At 39.7% G+C, this 17,950-nt stretch overlaps 1 protein-coding gene across 1 annotated transcript in view; it reads left to right on the top strand.

The window, feature by feature from the left end:
- The window catches only part of clptm1l (CLPTM1 like), a 37,152-nt gene extending 20,024 nt beyond the window's left edge, over window positions 1-17,128 (top strand). Inside the window, exons 7-17 of the mRNA XM_068000195.1 lie at window positions 186-280; window positions 2,207-2,291; window positions 4,195-4,298; window positions 4,479-4,544; window positions 5,960-6,010; window positions 6,347-6,429; window positions 6,533-6,567; window positions 6,693-6,748; window positions 8,794-8,838; window positions 14,993-15,108; window positions 15,812-17,128. Of these exons, the coding sequence (XP_067856296.1) occupies window positions 186-280; window positions 2,207-2,291; window positions 4,195-4,298; window positions 4,479-4,544; window positions 5,960-6,010; window positions 6,347-6,429; window positions 6,533-6,567; window positions 6,693-6,748; window positions 8,794-8,838; window positions 14,993-15,108; window positions 15,812-15,899 (824 nt within the window). The 3' untranslated portion in view covers window positions 15,900-17,128. The remainder of the gene's footprint in view (window positions 1-185; window positions 281-2,206; window positions 2,292-4,194; window positions 4,299-4,478; window positions 4,545-5,959; window positions 6,011-6,346; window positions 6,430-6,532; window positions 6,568-6,692; window positions 6,749-8,793; window positions 8,839-14,992; window positions 15,109-15,811) is intronic.
- The last annotated feature ends 822 nt before the right edge of the window (window positions 17,129-17,950 follow it).

Below are 17,950 nucleotides of genomic sequence, written 5' to 3'. Positions count from 1 at the left end.
AAGAAGACCCAGCTGGTGAATTATTTTACTGGAATTGTAATAGTGCTAATTATTTTGTATTAGTTGCCAGCATCTTTACCCCCCGGACTAGGAATAGGAACGAATATTCTTTACTTTACTGAAAAATTCAATTTGTTAATTTTCTTTTAAATTATCTTTTCCTCTTTCCATGGTGTGCATTTTAGGATTCACAGAAAAAGATGTTGATGAAGTAAAAGGGATCTTTGTAGACACCAACCTCTACTTCTTAGCATTAACATTCTTTGTTGCTGCATTCCATGTAAGTTTTATAGTTAAAACAGGAGCTTTATTCTCTTGGGGCCATTCTGTATGTTGTTTAATATATTTAGACTTGGGGACACTTCTTGGTGAGATTGAATCAAGTGCATAGTTAAGGATTGTTTCTTTTGGGGTGTTTTGTGGAATTTAATGTCTTCTGTCTAATGCAAGAAGCCAATGCACATAAAATAATTGTTTTTTGGGGGAGTGGGGGAGACTTTTTTAAGATCCATGGGGTCAGTATTCGGACTGCTGCTCTCTGCTATATATTGATGACCTGGACTTGGGTATACAGGGCATAATTTCAAAGTCTGCAGATGACACAAAACTCAGAAATGTAATAAACAATGTGGAGGATAGTAACAGACCTCAGGAGGACATAGACAGACTGATGAAATGGGCAGATATGTGGCAGATGAAATTTAATGCAAAGAATGAGGAGAGGCAATATAAACTAAATGATACAATTTAAAGACTGCAGGAACAGAGACACCTGGGGGCGTATGTACACAAATCTTTTTATGTGACAGGACAAGTTGAGAAGGCTGTTTTTTTTCAAAAAAGCAATTGGGATCCTGGGCTTTATTAATAGAGGCACAGAATATGAAAGCAAGGAAGTTGTGCTAAACCTTTATAAAACACTGGTTAGCTGAAGTATTGTGTTCAATGCTGGGCACCGCACTTTGGGAAGGATGTCGAGAGCGTACAGAAGAGATTTACTAGAATGGTACCAAGAATGAGGGACTTCAGTTATGTGGAGAGATTGGAGAAGCTGGGGCTGTTCTCCTTAGAACAGCGAAGGTTAAGGGGGGATTTGAGAGGTTTTCAAAATCATGACCGATTTTGATAGAGCAAATAAGGAGAAGCTGCTTCCAGTGGCAGAAGGGTTGGTAACCAGAGGAGACAGATTTAATGTGATCGGCAAAAGAGCCAGAGGCGACATGAGAAAACATTTTTTTACACAGCGAGTTGTAATGATCTGGAATGTACTGCCTGAAAGGGTGGTGGGAGCAGATTCAACAGTAACTTTCAAAAGTGAATTGAATAAATACTTGAAGGGAAAACATTTACAGGGCTATGGGGAAAGAGCAGGGGAATGGGACTAATTGGATAGCTCTTTTAAAGAGCTGGCACAGACAAAATGGGCCAAATAGCCGCCTCCTGTACCTGCTATGATAATGCTGGTGTTCAATAATTTTGCAGGCCAGGTTTTAAAATGAGGAATGACAGCAGCTGATTCTGTACGTTTTTATTTTACTGGTGTTGCCTTTAAGACCTATGAAATGTTTCCTGGGTAGTATTCAAAATTTTACAAACTATAAAAGTAGTTAATTTAATGTTATTGTTTTCAAAGGAAAATGTTTTTATTCTAAGCAATTCCTGTGGATGAATGCATGTATGAACAAATGAGCGTACAAATTAAAAGCATTCTCCATCCCACAGGTGCTATGTACATTTCCAATCTTTCTCCCAGACCCCTGCCATTGCTGCTGAGTATCCAGCTGCTAGAGGGTGGGCCACAGTGCCTCGTCTGCTGATTTCCCAGCCTTTTCTGTGGAAAATGCTTCACCGGAAGGGATTTTTTAGGTGTGGCAAATCATGGGCATAATCCTGTATGGGATGCTCATGCTTACCACGTTCAACAATTTGGTGAAATTAAATTTAAAGTAGTGCAGTAACGTGGAATTGAAATACTCAGCATCTAACTTGAGAAAAAAGCTGAATCTACAAGCATGGTTTATGCTTTTATTGCTTTGAGATAGCCCTTCAACTGTGCCTTCAGTTACCAATGCCAGATTTCCTCTCAAGCTTCTGCACAGTGTTCAGTTCCTCTTATAAAGTGACATTTTCCTACATTAAAGAGGCAATATAAATGTGAGTTATTGTTGCAGTCATACATTAAATATCTATTTGCCTTTTTGTGCAGCTCCTGTTTGATTTCTTGGCTTTTAAAAATGATATTACCTTTTGGAGGCGAAAGAAAAACATGGTTGGCATGTCCACTAAAGCGGGTAAGTGTTAAATGCAATTTAGTGAACAGTACACGCATGTGTGTAGACAGGCAACAAATACCGTATTGTTTTGCTTTAGTGCCTTTAGACATCCCATTTTAGCTTGCGGTGGTGATTGAACACTTAGTTCCTAGGACGGAAAGGTTTTTGCCTTTTTTTGCCCCTCCCAGGAGATCGCATGGCATGGGGTGGGAAGAGAATGTATCGTGATACACTGTGTATCGCGATTGCGTGGGACAGGCTGGATGGACCAGAGGGTCTTTTTCTTAACCATCATTGTTCGTATGTTCCTGTTGATCTCTGCTTCAGCAAAATGTGAATAGAAATGCACATTAATAGGCGTACAGATTCTTTTTACATAGCCTATGTTGTAGTACAGTCCCCATTATATGAAGTGTGAGGTAATGCTTTTGGGGAGGGTAAACAAGGCAAGGGAATATACAATAAATGGGAGAATTCTGAGGGGTGAGGAGGAACAAGGAGATCTTGGAGTGTGTGTCCACAGATCCATGAAGGTAGCGGGACAGGTAGATATAATGGTTAAAAAGGCATATGGGATACTTTCCTTTATTAGCCGAAGCATAGAATATAAGAGCAGGGAGGTTATGCTTGAACTGTATAAAACATTGGTTCGGCCACAGCTTGAGTACTGCGTACAGTTCTGGTCACTACATTACAGGAAAGATGTGATTGCACTAGAGAGGGTACAGAGGAGATTTACGAGGATGTTGTCAGGGTGGGAAAATTTTAGCTATGAGGAAAGATTGGATAGGCTGAGGTTGTTTTCTTTGGAACAAAGGAGGCTGAGGGGAGATTTAATTGAGGTGTATAAAATTATGATGGGACTAGATAGAGTGGATAGGGAGGACTTATTTCCCTTAGCAGAGGGGTCAGTGACCAGGGGGCATAGATTCAAAGTAATTGGTAGACGGATTAGAGGGGAGCACAAATGAGTCAGCAATAAGCGGTGGGGACTGTTGCACTATTTGTTAGCATACGGAAGAAGAAAGATCCAGGTTCAATTTCTGATCTGTATCGGGTTAAACTGAGATGGAACAGCAGGGGCAATTGGCTTTAGTGATCCCTAGACTAATGAGGGGGCAGAATCAACCAAAGTTCCTGCTCTTGATCACTGGAAGTGCCGAGGTATATTATGGGCTTGTATATAATGGCCTCACAGTCCAACAGTTTGCTCACTGTTTAGATTGCTGACTGCTTAGTCTCAGAACTGGAAGGCTCCTGCCTTCAGAAGACAAGAATTAAGGAGAGAAAATTGGAGGAGAATTTTTTAAAAATTAAAACCTTATTATAGTCCTTGTCTCAGCTTTCTTCTTTATGTCTTGAACTTAGCCACGCAACTAAGTCAAACATTTGACCTTTTGATGGTAGCTAGTAATTTAACTTGAGGTTATAACTATCAGGAAAGATTGAGCAGGCTGGGGCTCTTTTCTCTAGAAAAGAGAAGACTAAGGGATGACTAGATCGTTAAGATTATAAAAGGGTTTGATAGGGTAGACATAGAGATGTTTCTAATTGTGGGGGAGACCAGAATTAGGGGCCATAAATATAAGATAGTCACTAATAAATCCGATAATGAATTCAGGAGAAACCTCTTTACCCAGAGAGTGGTGAGAATGTGGAACTTGCTACTACAAAGAGTAGTTGAGGTGAATAGCATAGATGCATTTAAGGGGAAGCTAGATAAACACATGAGGGAGAAAGGAATAGAAGGATATGTTGATAGGGTTAGATGAAGTAGGGTGGGAGTTGGCACGTGTGTAGCGTAAGCACTGGCATAGACCTGTTGGGCCGAATGGCCTGTTTCTACACTGTAAATTCTATGTAATTCTATGTTTTTAAAATAAAATCTAACTTTTTCCCCCTCTGGTTCTCTTTTCTGCAGTGCATTGGCGATGCTTTAGTACTATTGTGGTATTTCTTTTCCTTTTGGATGAGCAAACCAGTTTATTAGTCCTTATTCCAGCTGGCATTGGTGCAGTCATAGAGGTAAAGTGAAAATCAAAAATTACAAATCAAAAATCAGTATCTACTCTTGGATATTGGATCAATTTTTAAAGGGCTTAAAATATTTGAATTCCTTTTTACTTTTGAGACTTTTCTCAGTATTTGTTTTTAGTTTGCATGTAAATAGAGAGTAACTTAGTTATATGCTCATTTATTCTGTAGGTCTGGAAAGTTAAGAAAGCCTTTAAGATGACCGTGAAATGGCATGGCTTAAAACCAATATTTCAGGTGAAGTATGAAAGAAAACAGGAATGTATGTTTACATATGCAATGGGGGTGACTTTAATTTATGTTAATTGCGTATTAGTGTTTGCATGGGCTAGCTTTTAAGTTGTGAGGTCAGCTAAGTCTTTCAAATGTTAAAAAGAGTTAAGGGTTCAACATGAATGGCTTCCTACATGCATTCAATGTTGTTGTTCACCTATTTTTCATTCCGTGTGTTTTTTGTTATTTTAGAGCCATCATTAAAACTTGTGGGTCTAGTATCGTAACCACTAAGGTATGGTAGCCTAGTAGTTATGGAACTGGGTTAGAAATGCAAAAGTCATGAGTTCAAGACCCCCCGTCTCATGGCAAGTTCTGAAATAACCATAAAAGTTTGCAAATTGTCATCCTCACCAACCTACCTGTCACAGATACGTCTGTCTACAATAGCATTGGTTGAAGTGGCCACTGCACTGTCTTCGTAAAAATAAAGTCACGACTCCATTGCAAGGGCATCCTCTATCGTGTAGTGTGGCACTACCATTTTGCTAATTATAGGATCATAGAAAGTTACGGCACAGAAGGTGGCCATTCGGCCCATCGTGTCCGTGCCTGATTGGGACATACTAAGCAAAACTCGGCATCCATGACACGTTATCGGTTGCAACAGAATTGTATACCACCACAATATGTAACCTCGTGGCCCGGCACATCCCTCATTCCTTGATCACCATCAAGCCAGGAGTTTTGGTGCTGTAGCAGGGGTGGAAACCTGTTTGGAGAGCTTCAAATAAGGAGCTGCGGGAAAGTTTGGCACAGATTTGGGAGATGACCACATATTTAAGGATGTTGAAGAAGAAAAGGAGATTAGAGATGGGGTGGTAGATTCCAAAGTCAGAGGAGTCGAGAGTAGGTTTTTTTGAGTTGGGGGTGAATGAAGGTTTCAAAAGGGAGGGGGCGGTACCTGAGGCTAGGGAACTATTTACAATGTCAGCTAGCATAGGGCCCAGGAAGAGAGGTTGGCTGCTCAACAGCTTAATGGGAATGGGGTCAAGGGAGCAGGAGGTGGATCTCACTGGGAGAGATGAGCAAATAGAAATGGGGGAGAAACTAGAGAGATGAGGGATCAGGACTAGAGCACGGAGGAGTGGGGGGTGGTGTTGGCTATCAGAATTTGGCTGAACCCAATCCTTTCGTCACCAATTCTCCACGGGAACTTTTGGGCAAGGCCTGCTTGATAGCAGGAATCTAAGCTAATATTTCTCCTCCCAAGCCCAAGGAAGCTATGGCTAGATTTTTGCCCCGCACCATTCAAACTGAAGTAAGGTATCTTTGCCTATACCAGGGCATTCCTTTTTATGTACACTTACAAGTTGTCTATGAAAAATATAAATTTAGATGGACAGCAAAATAGATTACTTTGGATATCCTTTTTGCAGTTTGGAACATTTGATGAATCTGAAAAAAAGACTGAAGAATATGATACTCAGGTATTTGACTTGTATGTGCTATTCTACCTGTGCTTGACATGGTTGTTTAAGAAAATAAATATAATATTCCATTGAAATTACATGGACAATTGCGCATAGACCTCACAGGCTATGCTTGGGATAATGCAAAATGCATTATCCCAATGTGAGCTCATGTTGACTAGTGTAAGTCTGCTAACTGAATCAAAATCAAAGTAAAAGTGAAATATTTAAGAGCTTGTTGCAGTTTTTAAGAAATATATATATATTCATTTTCATAATTTATAGTGGATATGGTTATCACTTTGTATGTTCGAAACCTGTTCTGATTGTGGATTTTTCTCCCTCACTGTTTAGGCAATGAAATACTTGTCCTATGTACTTTATCCACTTTGTTTTGGTGGAGCTGTATACTCCTTATTAAATATGAAGTACAAAAGGTGAGTATTAATGGCCCTTGAGTCAAACTTAAGTTATTTTTGATTCTTCAGGAAAAGGTTATCTGTAATGTATTGGATTTACAATAGTTCATTTTTTTTTCAGTTGGTACTCATGGTTGATAAACAGTTTAGTTAATGGTGAGTGCCTCTCATACATTGTTTTCTAACTTTTTCTGAGTGTTTTTCTAGATCCAGTCATTTATATATTTGCTAAATGCTTGTTTTTTGGCATGACCATTAAAATGCCTGTGTGGTTGTTGCAGGTGTCTATGCTTTTGGATTCTTATTTATGCTGCCCCAACTGTTCGTTAATTATAAGGTTAGTGATCAGACAATACAATCCTGTGTGTTTATAGCTATTTTAGGAAAAATCTGCTATTCTTAATTGGAAGTGGAATGATCCAGATACCATTTTTATAGAATCTAAATGTTTCTCTCTTTTCCCCTCTCTGCATTAATTATGTATTATAGTCTCCCTGTCTCTTTTGGTCATCTCAAATGTGCGCTTTCTTTCTGAGCAGGCAGGCTGGCTGCTAGAAGTGTGAGGCAGTGGCCTTGGGTGCCCTGTTTGTTTTGTTGTTTTACATCCTGTGGGAAAGCCATGAATAAGATCAAGGAACTATAGGTATGAACCTGCATCTGGCACCACATATTGGAACATCTATGTACCACGCGCATCTATTAAAGTTTCCCTGAACACTCAGTTGGTTAATCCACCATTTTGATAGAGTAGTGTCATAAAAAACAAGAAGTTTCGAGCCCCCTGCCTCTGTTTTGTGCTGTTAGCTTATTTCAGCTGTAGCAGCAGTGGGCTAGGGGAGGGGGTGGTAAATCGTTTAGGGTACCTGCTCAAGACCACTGGTGAACTGTGGTAGAAACTGCATGTGTTAACATTGATGTGGAAAGGATCAGACTTGGCTGTGATTCTCCATGGTCACGTAGCCTGTCAGGACTCTCAGTACAAGTCCACACATGAAGAACGATATGGACAAAGTACCAGAGGGCTGCTGGCACAATTGGAGCCCCACCCCAATAAGAGTCAAGGAAACAGTTTTTGTAAACTTTGTGTATCCAAAATAAAGAAAAGTTCTCTTGTACATCAGCACTTCAAAACGTTTGCATTGATTTAGAAACAGTGACGCTGGGATACTGCAACACTAGTCCTCCGATCCCTTTAGTGGATCCATGTCAGTGACATTTGCAAATATTGAGTATGTTCTAAGGTACAAAAAATTGGGTAATTTTTTTTTATAAGTAAGTGGTTTTGTGTTAGATTTGAAAACTACAAAACATTTTATACGGCATTACAGTTTTATGTAGTAATCAATGTACACAATGTTACATTAGGGACACCGGAAGATTCTAAATTCAGAATTCTGATAGGCAGTCTTTAAGCTCATTCTTTGTCTTTGCAAGGTGATGATACTGTCTCTATACATTTTGAGCCTTAAAGAGGAGCAAAACTATTTTGGGAAGGAAGTACTTTAAAGTACAGTCAGAAATATCAGCACTTTCCTTTTTTTAAAAAAAAGGCTCCATTCTTGCGGGAAAAAAAATAGCTTTGTGAAGGCATGCTACATTGACTGTTGTAGCTGAAAATGGTCCAATTTGAATGAATTATTTGGCAGGTTCATCTGCCACCTTCCACGGAGGTGACTGGGGGGTTGGTAGTCTTCCCAATCCCAATAAGTATTGTTCCCCTTTAAAGTACTTTGACATTTGGTAAACAAGTTTTAATAAATATCAGACTTTCACGGCATTTACCACTTAATCTAGCCTGCAGTTTAATCTCTTTCTACATCATGTTCCTAAAAGACTGGATTTGTGTAATAGGGCAAGGTTGGTAAAGTACTCATTTGATACGCTCAATCAAACTCAGCTTGTACTTGAGGATACCCATCAGCTAGACAGATATTCAGAGTTATGTCTGATCATTATTTTTTGCTATTTTGCCGTACTGGGTTATAGTTCCGCAATCACTGGTAGCCTTCTCGTATCTTACTCAAGTGGCCGTTCTTCAAGTGTAAACTTGGACAATGAGTGTCAGTATGGGAATTTATTTATGGTGGGAACCACAGTTGAGCCCAATCCTATTCTCAAGGTCCACACATCTGCACTTGAGCATGGGATCCTGGCTGCTTTTTACACTCCTCTTGGGAGGTATACCCAACAACAGCATTCCAGCTGAGATCCTGGGACTTCCTTATCTATGTGGCTTAGTGCTATACCAGATGATGTCTTTAACCACTAACCCATCAGGGGAGCTAATGACCATTACCTCTAATGGGAATGAAACTTGCTTGCTGAATATGACACTTTTTTAACTTGGACAACTGCAAATTAATGTTTTTTGTTTACTTGCAGCTGAAATCTGTGGCACACTTACCATGGAAGACTTTTATGTACAAAGTAAGCTATTTTAATTTTATTTGCAAATCTAAACAGACTGATTCAAGTGTTACATGTATAATATTGAAAGGAACAAGTTAAAACAACCCAATTCCTCTTACACGGTATCTGTGATCTATCACCTATAACTTGGGAATTTCACATTTTTGGCAGCACCTATTTGCTATCCACCATCTTGTAAAGCACTCTGAAACATCTCTTTGCACATGATGAGTACAATAGAAATGTAAATTATTGTTGCTAATGGTGTCACATTTATAACTGTATCTCTGAAAATGAAATTCTGCATGCAACCCCAAATTGCATCATCGTGTGCTTGTTGGTGATATGTGATGGCTGGATGACTATTTCCAAATCTAAGAAAGTTGCAATTCTCTAAAACATAGAATCATAGAATGATACAGCACAGAAGGAGGCCATTCGGCCCATCCTGCCTGTGTCGGTTCTTTGAAAGAACTATCCAATTAGTCCAACTCTTCTGCTCTTTTCCCATAATGCTGCAGACTTTCCCCCTTTAAATATTTATCCAATTCCCTTTTGAAACTTATTATTGAATCTCCTTCTAACAGCCTTTCAGGCAGTGCATTCCAGATCATAACAACTCGTTGAGTTTTTTTTTAAATTCCTCATGTTATCTCTGGTTCCTTTGCCAATTACCTTAAATCTGTATCCTCTGGTTACTGATCCTTCTGCCACTGGAAACAATTTCTCCTTATTTACTCACCAAAACCCTTCGTGATTTTAAACACCTCTATCAAATCTCCCTTTAACCTTCTCTGCTCTAAGGCGAACAACCCCAGTTTCTCCATTCTCTCCATGTAACTGAAGTCCCTCATCCCTGGAACCATTCTAGTAAATCTCTTCTGCACCCTCCCTAAAGCCTTGACATCATTCCTAAAGTGTGGTGCCCAGAATTGGCCACAATACTCCAGCTGGGGCCTAACCGGTATTTTATAAAAGTTTAGCATAACTTCTTTGCTTTTGTACTCTATGCCGCCACTTATAATGCCATGGATCCTGTATGCCTTTTTAACAGCCTTCTCATCTTGTCCTGCCATCTACAAAGACTTGTGTATGTACACCCCCAAGTCTCTCTGTTCTTGCACCCCCTTAAAATTGTGACATTTAGTTTATATTGCCACTCATTTTTCCTACCAAAATGCATCATGTCACACTTCTCTGCGTTAAATGTCATCTGCCCATTTCGCCAGTCTGTTTATGTACTCCTGGTGTCTGTTACCATCCTCTTCGTTGTTTACTAATTTCTGAGTTTCATGTCATATACAAGCTTTGAAATTGTGCCCTGTATAGCCAAGTCCAGGTCATTAATATATATCAAAGAGCAGTGGTCCCAACACTGAACCCCTGGGGAACACCACTGTATACTTCCCTCCACTCTGAAAAACAACCGCTCACCACTACTCTTTTTGTGTCCCTCAGCCAATTACATATCCACACAGCCACTGTCCCTTTAATCCCATGGGCTTCAATTTTGCTAACAAATCTATTATATGGTACTTCATCAAACACCTTTTGAAAGCCCATATAAACATCAACCGCACTACCCTCATCAACCCTCTCCATTACTTCATCAAAGAACTCAATCGAGTTAAACATGATTTGCCTTTAACGAATCCATGCTGGCTTTTATTTATTAGCCCATATTTTACCAAGTGCCAGTTAATTTTGTCCCAGATTATTGTCTCTAAAAGTTTCCCCACCAATGACGTTAGACCGACTGGCTTGTAATTGCCGGGTTTATCCCTCTACCCTTTTCTGAACAGGTGTGTAATATTTCCAATCCTCCAGTCCCCTGGCACCGTCCCCATATCTGAGGTGGATTGGAAGATTGTGGCCAGAGCCTTTGCATTTTCCAGCCTTACTTCCCTCAGTAACCTCGGATGCATCCCGTCTAGACCGGGTGACTTTTCTACTTTGAGCTTACCTTTTCCTTTTGAGAGATCAGAGAATTATCCTACCCTCAAAACAAATATAAATAATTTAATTATAAATATTTTACAGCATTAACTTGACTAATTTAATTTTTAAGCATCTTTTTAAAAAAAAAAAATTAGAATTGATTGTGCATTGGTTGAGAGGGTGGCTGGGTGGCCTCCTCCCAGACCTTTGCCAGTGCCACTCCTGATGTAGCAAAGTATGCCAGGGTAGCCTATCGCAGTCAGACAGCACTCGTCATCTTCAACTCTTCCCTCCGAAAACCCAGCCAAGGTAGGGAACCGGAACTTGCTGAGGGGTCATCATGGGTATGGATTCTATATCCTACTACTTTATAACACGGTGGCTTATATTATCCCCAGCATTTGTGATCGTATATTGTACCCATTTACAAATCCAAGAAAATAGATTTTTGGAGATTAATACAGGGGTTGAAAAGATGCATTCTGTCATGAAATATTTCAGTAGATTCACTAAAACAAGTATGCATTGGATTGTTCAGTGACAGCGTGAATATATTTTCATAAGCACTGAAAACACTTGTTGCAAGTTTTGGATCTTGCCTGAAATATTCTATCAGGTACAGCAGTGCTATTCACTCTTCTAAACAGTCTGTGAGTATCTTGTTTAGGGGTGTGCCGGTACTACCCAATATCGAACTATACGATAGTGTAATCCAAGGGTGGAACAATAGGGACCCCCTTGTGATCTGAACTGCATATTCATGTTTTTCACACATCCTCATGTTCCTCTCTCATCTTCTCTATGGTGGACCAAGAAAACACCTGGTACGTTGAGGTCATATACGAATTGTTACGCTGCTTTATTTCACAGCAAGTGAAAAAAGAGACAGCTATGATCAGAGTTAAATCAGTACAACTTATCTTCCTGTAATACTACAAAATAATGCCCCAGCTTTTGCTGTCAAAATAACGGTGAGGGTAATGGCACTCGCTATTATTTATGCGTAAATGGTGCAGCAACTTCAAGCGAGGGGCAGATGCTCAGTTAAACTCAAATATCCAAAAGTTGCCTTTCCATGATGCGCCATTCCACCGTTAGCTTCTCGAAAACGGCATTTCACCGTCTCATCAAATGCATTGAATGGCGTGAAGTTGCTGTATTTGTGCGGTAGATACGAACTAAACTTGCCACAGAAAGTTAAGTCTTGCCCATTCCAGTCTGATTACCCTTTTAATGACGTGCTATGTGTTAATTACCGCCAACCTCTCTGGCACTGAAAATTTACTATTACAAGTGTGGAGTCTCATTCCTTCAAGTTTTAATTATTGGTGATTTAAAAAATTTTGAATTTTTTTTTTTACTTTTGCTTTATGTCTCTTTTCTCTATCCTAATCCAGTCTTTCTTTCCCTCTCTTTATCTCTCTGTACCTGATTTGACATTGAATTCATCCACTCTAATTCACCCTCGTTCTCAGTCCTTACACTGTTAATTTCACAATCCTTCAATCTGATTGATTAAGTAGATACCCAGTTGTTTACCCTGTTCACTCGGGTCCCAGATGCCCTGTTTCCCTCACTGCAGCGTTATCAGCTCACGCTGTCAGCAACTTGCCACGCAAAAAAATTAAAAACTTAAACTTTTCAAGGGCAAGTCTAACTAATGGCAGACACCATTATATGCCCTGCCACAGCAAATTATGGCCCACTGAAGAAGCTATTAGTGAGTTACATTAGTGGGTTGTCTTACTTGACTTAAACAAAATAACTCTAACGATCCTTCCGCATTCTCCTCAGAGCCTGGACAGAGCTCGACTTCACAGCTTTCTGTTTGAAAATCTGATTGGCTGCCTGCTTGTGTCTCTCTTTCTGTTTTTAACATTCTCTGTTCATAGTCAGAAGAGAGAGCCTGCCAGGTCCCTCCCACCCCCTCCCCAGCTGTGTTCCTGGGGCCAACATAATGGGTGTGAGGTGTTTGCTAATTACGGAGAAAGGCCAATGAATTCCTTATCGTTTACAGACTCTGAGAGGCAATGTCAAAGCTTGGCTCATTAGAATTTTAACCACCTTTCGTCTCAGTACATTTTTTAAAACCTGTTTGAAATACATCTTGCTTTTTAAAACCCAACATTTAAGTTAAGCTCCCCCTCCCCCCCCCACCCCTCAAATCTTTTCTATGGAAAAATCAGCAAAAGTCCCAAAGCATGACACTGGCAAAAGTATTTAAGGTGCTGGTATTACTTCCTGGTTTCATTTTGTTGCCTTCAAGATTGGCTCCATTCTGTTCATTTATATCAATGTTTATTCATGCGCCGCCAAACACAAACTTCTATTCCGGAATTGCTGTTATATAGTTCACTAGATTGATTCTTGGGATGAGAGGTTTGGCCTAGGAGAGATTGAGTAGAATGGACCTATACTCACTCTGGAGTTTAGAAGAATGAGAGGTGATCTCATTGAAACATATAAGATTCTGAGAGGGCTTGACAGGGTAGATGCTGAGAGGATGTTTGCCCTGACTGGAGAGTCTAGAACTAGTGGGCATAGTCTCAGAATAAGAGGTCGACCATTTAGGATTGAGATGAGGAGGAATTTCTTTCCCCAGAAGGTTGTGAATATTTGGAATTCTCTACCCCAGAGGGCTGTAGATGCTCAGTTGTTGAGTATATTAAAGACTGAGATCGATTAGATTTTTAGACTCTAAGGGAATCAAGGATTATGGGGATCGGCCGGGAAAGTGGAGTTTGTCGAAGGTCAGCCATGATCTTATTGAATGGCGGAGCAGGCTCAAGGGGCCGTATGGCCAACTCCTGCTCCCATTTCTTATGTTATATTTCCATTTGAAAACAGTGGAACTTCCTAGAATTGTATTATTACTATAGAGGCAAGTCAATCCAAATGCCTGGACGTACAGTGGATTGAGAGGCTATTACTGGATAAATTGTAAAGGAAAAGCTATATCAATATATCTGAGGTGTAACCTGAAAATATTTTAGTCATAACTTCTTTCAACAAAGAGAGCAAGCAGGTGTCCTGTTTTGTAACCAGTTATGTGTATAAAGCCCAGGATGAGTCTCTTTCTTGTCAACCACTCCTCTCCCCAATGAAAACAAAACACAAACCAAATCTCTATTATCCACCTCCTTGTTATAGCCTAGTAGAGATAATTAAAAATCGAAACATAGACTTGTATCCGATCATTATCATGTTGGCTCAACAACTTCTATTGTCACCAGATAGCCGTAACAATTTAATATGCATTCACAGAATCATAGAACGTTACGGCACAGAAGGAGGCCATTCGGCCCATCGTGTCCGTGCCAGCTGAAAAAGAGCTATCCAGCTTAATCCCACTTTCCAGCACTTGGTCTGTAGCCCTGTAGGTTACAGCACTTCAAGTGCACATCCAAGTACTTTTTAAATGAGTTGAGGGTTTTTGCCTCTACCACCCTTTCAGGCAGTGAGTTGCAGACCCCCAGCTCCCTCTGGGTGAAAAGATTTCTCCTCAGCTCCGTTCTAATCCTTCTACCAATTACTTTAAATCTGCGCCCCTGGTCACTGACCCCTCTGCTAAGAGAAATTGGTCTTCCCTATCCACTCTATCTAGTCCCGTCATAATTTTATATACCTCAATTAAATCTCCCCTCAGCCTCCTTTGTTCCAAAGTAAACAACCTCAGCCTATCCAATCTTTTCTCGTAGCTAAAATTCTCCAGCCTTGACAACATCCTTGTAAATCTCCTCTGTACCCTCTCTAGTACAATCACATCTTCCCTGTAATGTGGTGACCAGAACTGTACGCAGTACTCAAGCTGTGGCCTAACCAATGTTTTATACAGTTCTAGCATAACCTCCCTGCTCTTATATTCTGTGCCTCGGCTAATAAAGGAAAGTACCCCGTATGCCTTTTTAACCATCTTGCGTACCTGTCCTGCTACCTTCAGTGATCTGTGGACGTGCACTCCAAGGTGTCTCACTTCCTCTACACCTCTCAGTATCCTCCCATTTATTGTGCACTCCCTTGCCTTATTTGCCCTCCCCAAATCCATTACCTCACACTTCTCCGGATTGAATTCCATTTGCCACTTTTCTGCCCACCTGACCAGTCCACCGTCTACAGCTTCCTTCCTCACTATCAACCACATGGCCAATTTTTGTATCATTGTCGAATATCTTCCACAATTCTGACTTGGAAATAATGTTCCTCTTTTATTGTCACAACCTATCTTTTGTTGCAGGCATTCAATACTTTTATTGATGATGTCTTTGCTTTCATCATCACCATGCCAACATCACACCGACTAGCTTGCTTCAGAGATGATGTAGTGTTTCTTGTTTACCTGTACCAGAGATGGTAAGCCTTTCAAATATACATTAATGTGATATATTAATTTGAGATACATATTTATTTAAACATTGCTATATATTCCTAATTTCAAGCAGAGGTGTCATTAGAAAGATATGGGGATGCAGTAAGTTGCATCCCTGTTCTTTCATTCCCTGAACTTGAATTCAGCCCAAACTAACACAGTTTTCTTTCTAATATAATAACAGAAAATGCTGGAGAAGCTCAGCAAGTGAGGCAGCATCTGTGGAGAAAGAAACAGAGTTAACGTTTCAGGTCAAAGACCTTTCTGCTGTCTGAGAATCTCGACTCAAATGGATTTGAGCTTTCTCAACTCTTTTCCTGCAAAACATATTTTGGCACTAAACTGGCTGTTTAGTGGCTGATATAAGAGATGAAAATGCCACACTGCACTGCAGGTTTTTTTAAGACTTGGCATTAGAGAATCAGACAGGCAGTGCATGACTTGAGAATACTGACACTGAAAACAAAAAGTAGAAGTAGTGTTTCTTTCATTAGTACAAATGTTTATCATATTAAGCCGTAAACTACTTTGATAACATTTTTAAATCAAGTAAGCAAGGGAGAAAGTTGACTCAAGAACTTTCTTGTGTGAATACACTGCTGCCTCTTAAACATCTACTGGAATAACCAGATATATTTACCTTTAAATTTCCTTAATTCTGAAATTCAATATTATTTTTTATTGCAGGCTTTACCCAGTGGATAAAACCAGAGTAAATGAGTTTGGTGAATCATATGATGAAAAAGAGACTGCAGGAAAACTGCATAAAGAGTGATTTCAGACTGGACTTCATCTGCAAGCAGCCACTGTTCAGCTGCTGAGCTGAACCTTTAAGAGCTCTGCTGCCTGCAGCCTGGCCACTTCATCATTGATCTTTTCCTTTTTGTGACTGCAATATGAATCTATTTCCAGCAGTGCCAACCTTTTTTGGATTTATAATTCTGGGTCATGGCTCATGAGGGTTAAACAGTATTACTCTTATAAAGAAGATATAGATTGAAAACTATAATGTTGCTGTATGACAGCACAGTTCAAATTTGTAACTTAATGTCATTTGTTTCAAGGGCCCATTTAACTGAAAGAACGCCTTTGGGGTGTTAACTGATCGGAATGGAAGATACAGTTAGTCAAGGACAATGTTGCAACTCCATTAAGGACTGGTGTACTAAGTGTCCTTGCACAGTACTCTTCCTGGCTTGCTTTTAGTTTACTGGTCTGCAAACTTTTTTTGAGTTACAACATTAACAATATGAATGGCTTATAGCGACTTTAATAAGTGTCATTGTTTTTGTGTGACTACGGTTAATAATTACAGAAGCTGCAGTTCTGCATTCCATTTATTGTATTAGTAAACTGTGATTTGGCCAAATGAATGATTGCTAAGTCAGATTAGTTTGAACTGTTTCACAGAGTGTAGCCTTTTTTAAAAAAAAATTTCAAATCAGATGTTAAACTTGACCACATTGTTGATTAGTAAAGGGTACAATAAATATTTTGCGAGTTAAATGTTTAAAAGGTTAAAGGGGACAATAATTTGCTTGAATTTGTTGGGCTGGATTTTCAAACATTCAAATCGAACCTCCAGAACATTTACTTTTTTCAGCGATATCACTTTAATTCAATGGGTTTTTTTTAAGAACATTTTTTAGCCAAATAAGATAAAATGGATATAATAGGAAAAAATTGTGCCTCATGCTAAAACTTGGTAATATATTAACATTTAAATTGTCTCTTTAGAACTTCTGATTTCTTTTCGGCTAGTGGGTGGTCATCTCAGGCTGATGAAAGTAAACATTGTCTCTTTAAGTTGAAAAAGGCTCCATGTCTCTGTTAATTTAATAATTGACAGTGCTGGCTAATCTGCTCGGCTGAAGGTTGTGCTTTGCCTAGGCTTTTTTGACTATTGGTAAAATTTGCTTTGATTTGCTGAACAGATGAAATGATCTCTCAATTGAATATGCATTCCTTTTTTGTGACTGGTTATAAAGATATTTTTTAATAATACTCACCGAAGGCGTTTTCTGCAGTTTTTAATGTGGCAGTGGTGAAGGTTGATGCATCTTTTTCCAACTTTAAAGCTTATTGGTACTTCGCAATGAGATAGCCAACCTTTTGTAAAGGAGCAAGTCCCAGAGCTTAGAGTACTGAACACTGCTAGGTATGCTTTTAACTTTTTTTTAGTGACACCACATGTACTCTTCTGCTCTGGATTGCACCATTACAACCACTCCTTCCAGATCAGCTGGAGTGACAGATATAATCTGCTCACGATCGTGGTTGTTGCTGTGCTATGAGCTTGGGCTTCAGGTAGGTGTTTTTCTAATTTAGTTGGTAGTAGAATTACAATATTGGTGATCCTAATACCAGCTAAAATACCACCCCTTTAGGGAATGTCATCGCAAGCATCTTTTTTCCCCTTTTACATAGGAAGTGGTGAATCCAGGTTGTAGAGCAAATAATGTCTTCAGAATCAGGTCAACACCAAAATTTTGGGTCAACAGAAATGTTGAGTGCACTTATCTGATGCACAGTTGCTGGCACTATGGAGCTGGTCCCCCGACCGGATGGGATGCATCCTAGGTTGCTGAGAGAAATAAGGGTGAAAATTGCAGAGATGCTGGCCATAATCTTCCAAACATCCTTAGATACGGGGGTGGTGCCAGAGGACTGAAGAATTGAAAATGTTACACCCTTGTTCAAAAAAGAGTGTAAGGATAAACCCGACAACTACAGGTCAGTCAGTTTAACCTCGGTGGTGGGGAAACATTTAGAAACGATAATCCGGGACAAAATAAAGTCATTTGGACAAGTGTGGATTAATAAAGG

The sequence above is a fragment of the Heptranchias perlo genome, chromosome 2, assembly GCF_035084215.1.
Source record: "Heptranchias perlo isolate sHepPer1 chromosome 2, sHepPer1.hap1, whole genome shotgun sequence".
NCBI classification, from domain to species: domain Eukaryota; kingdom Metazoa; phylum Chordata; class Chondrichthyes; order Hexanchiformes; family Hexanchidae; genus Heptranchias; species Heptranchias perlo.
Note: the sequence above shows the minus strand (reverse complement) of the source record. Positions and strands in the feature narration are given on the sequence as shown.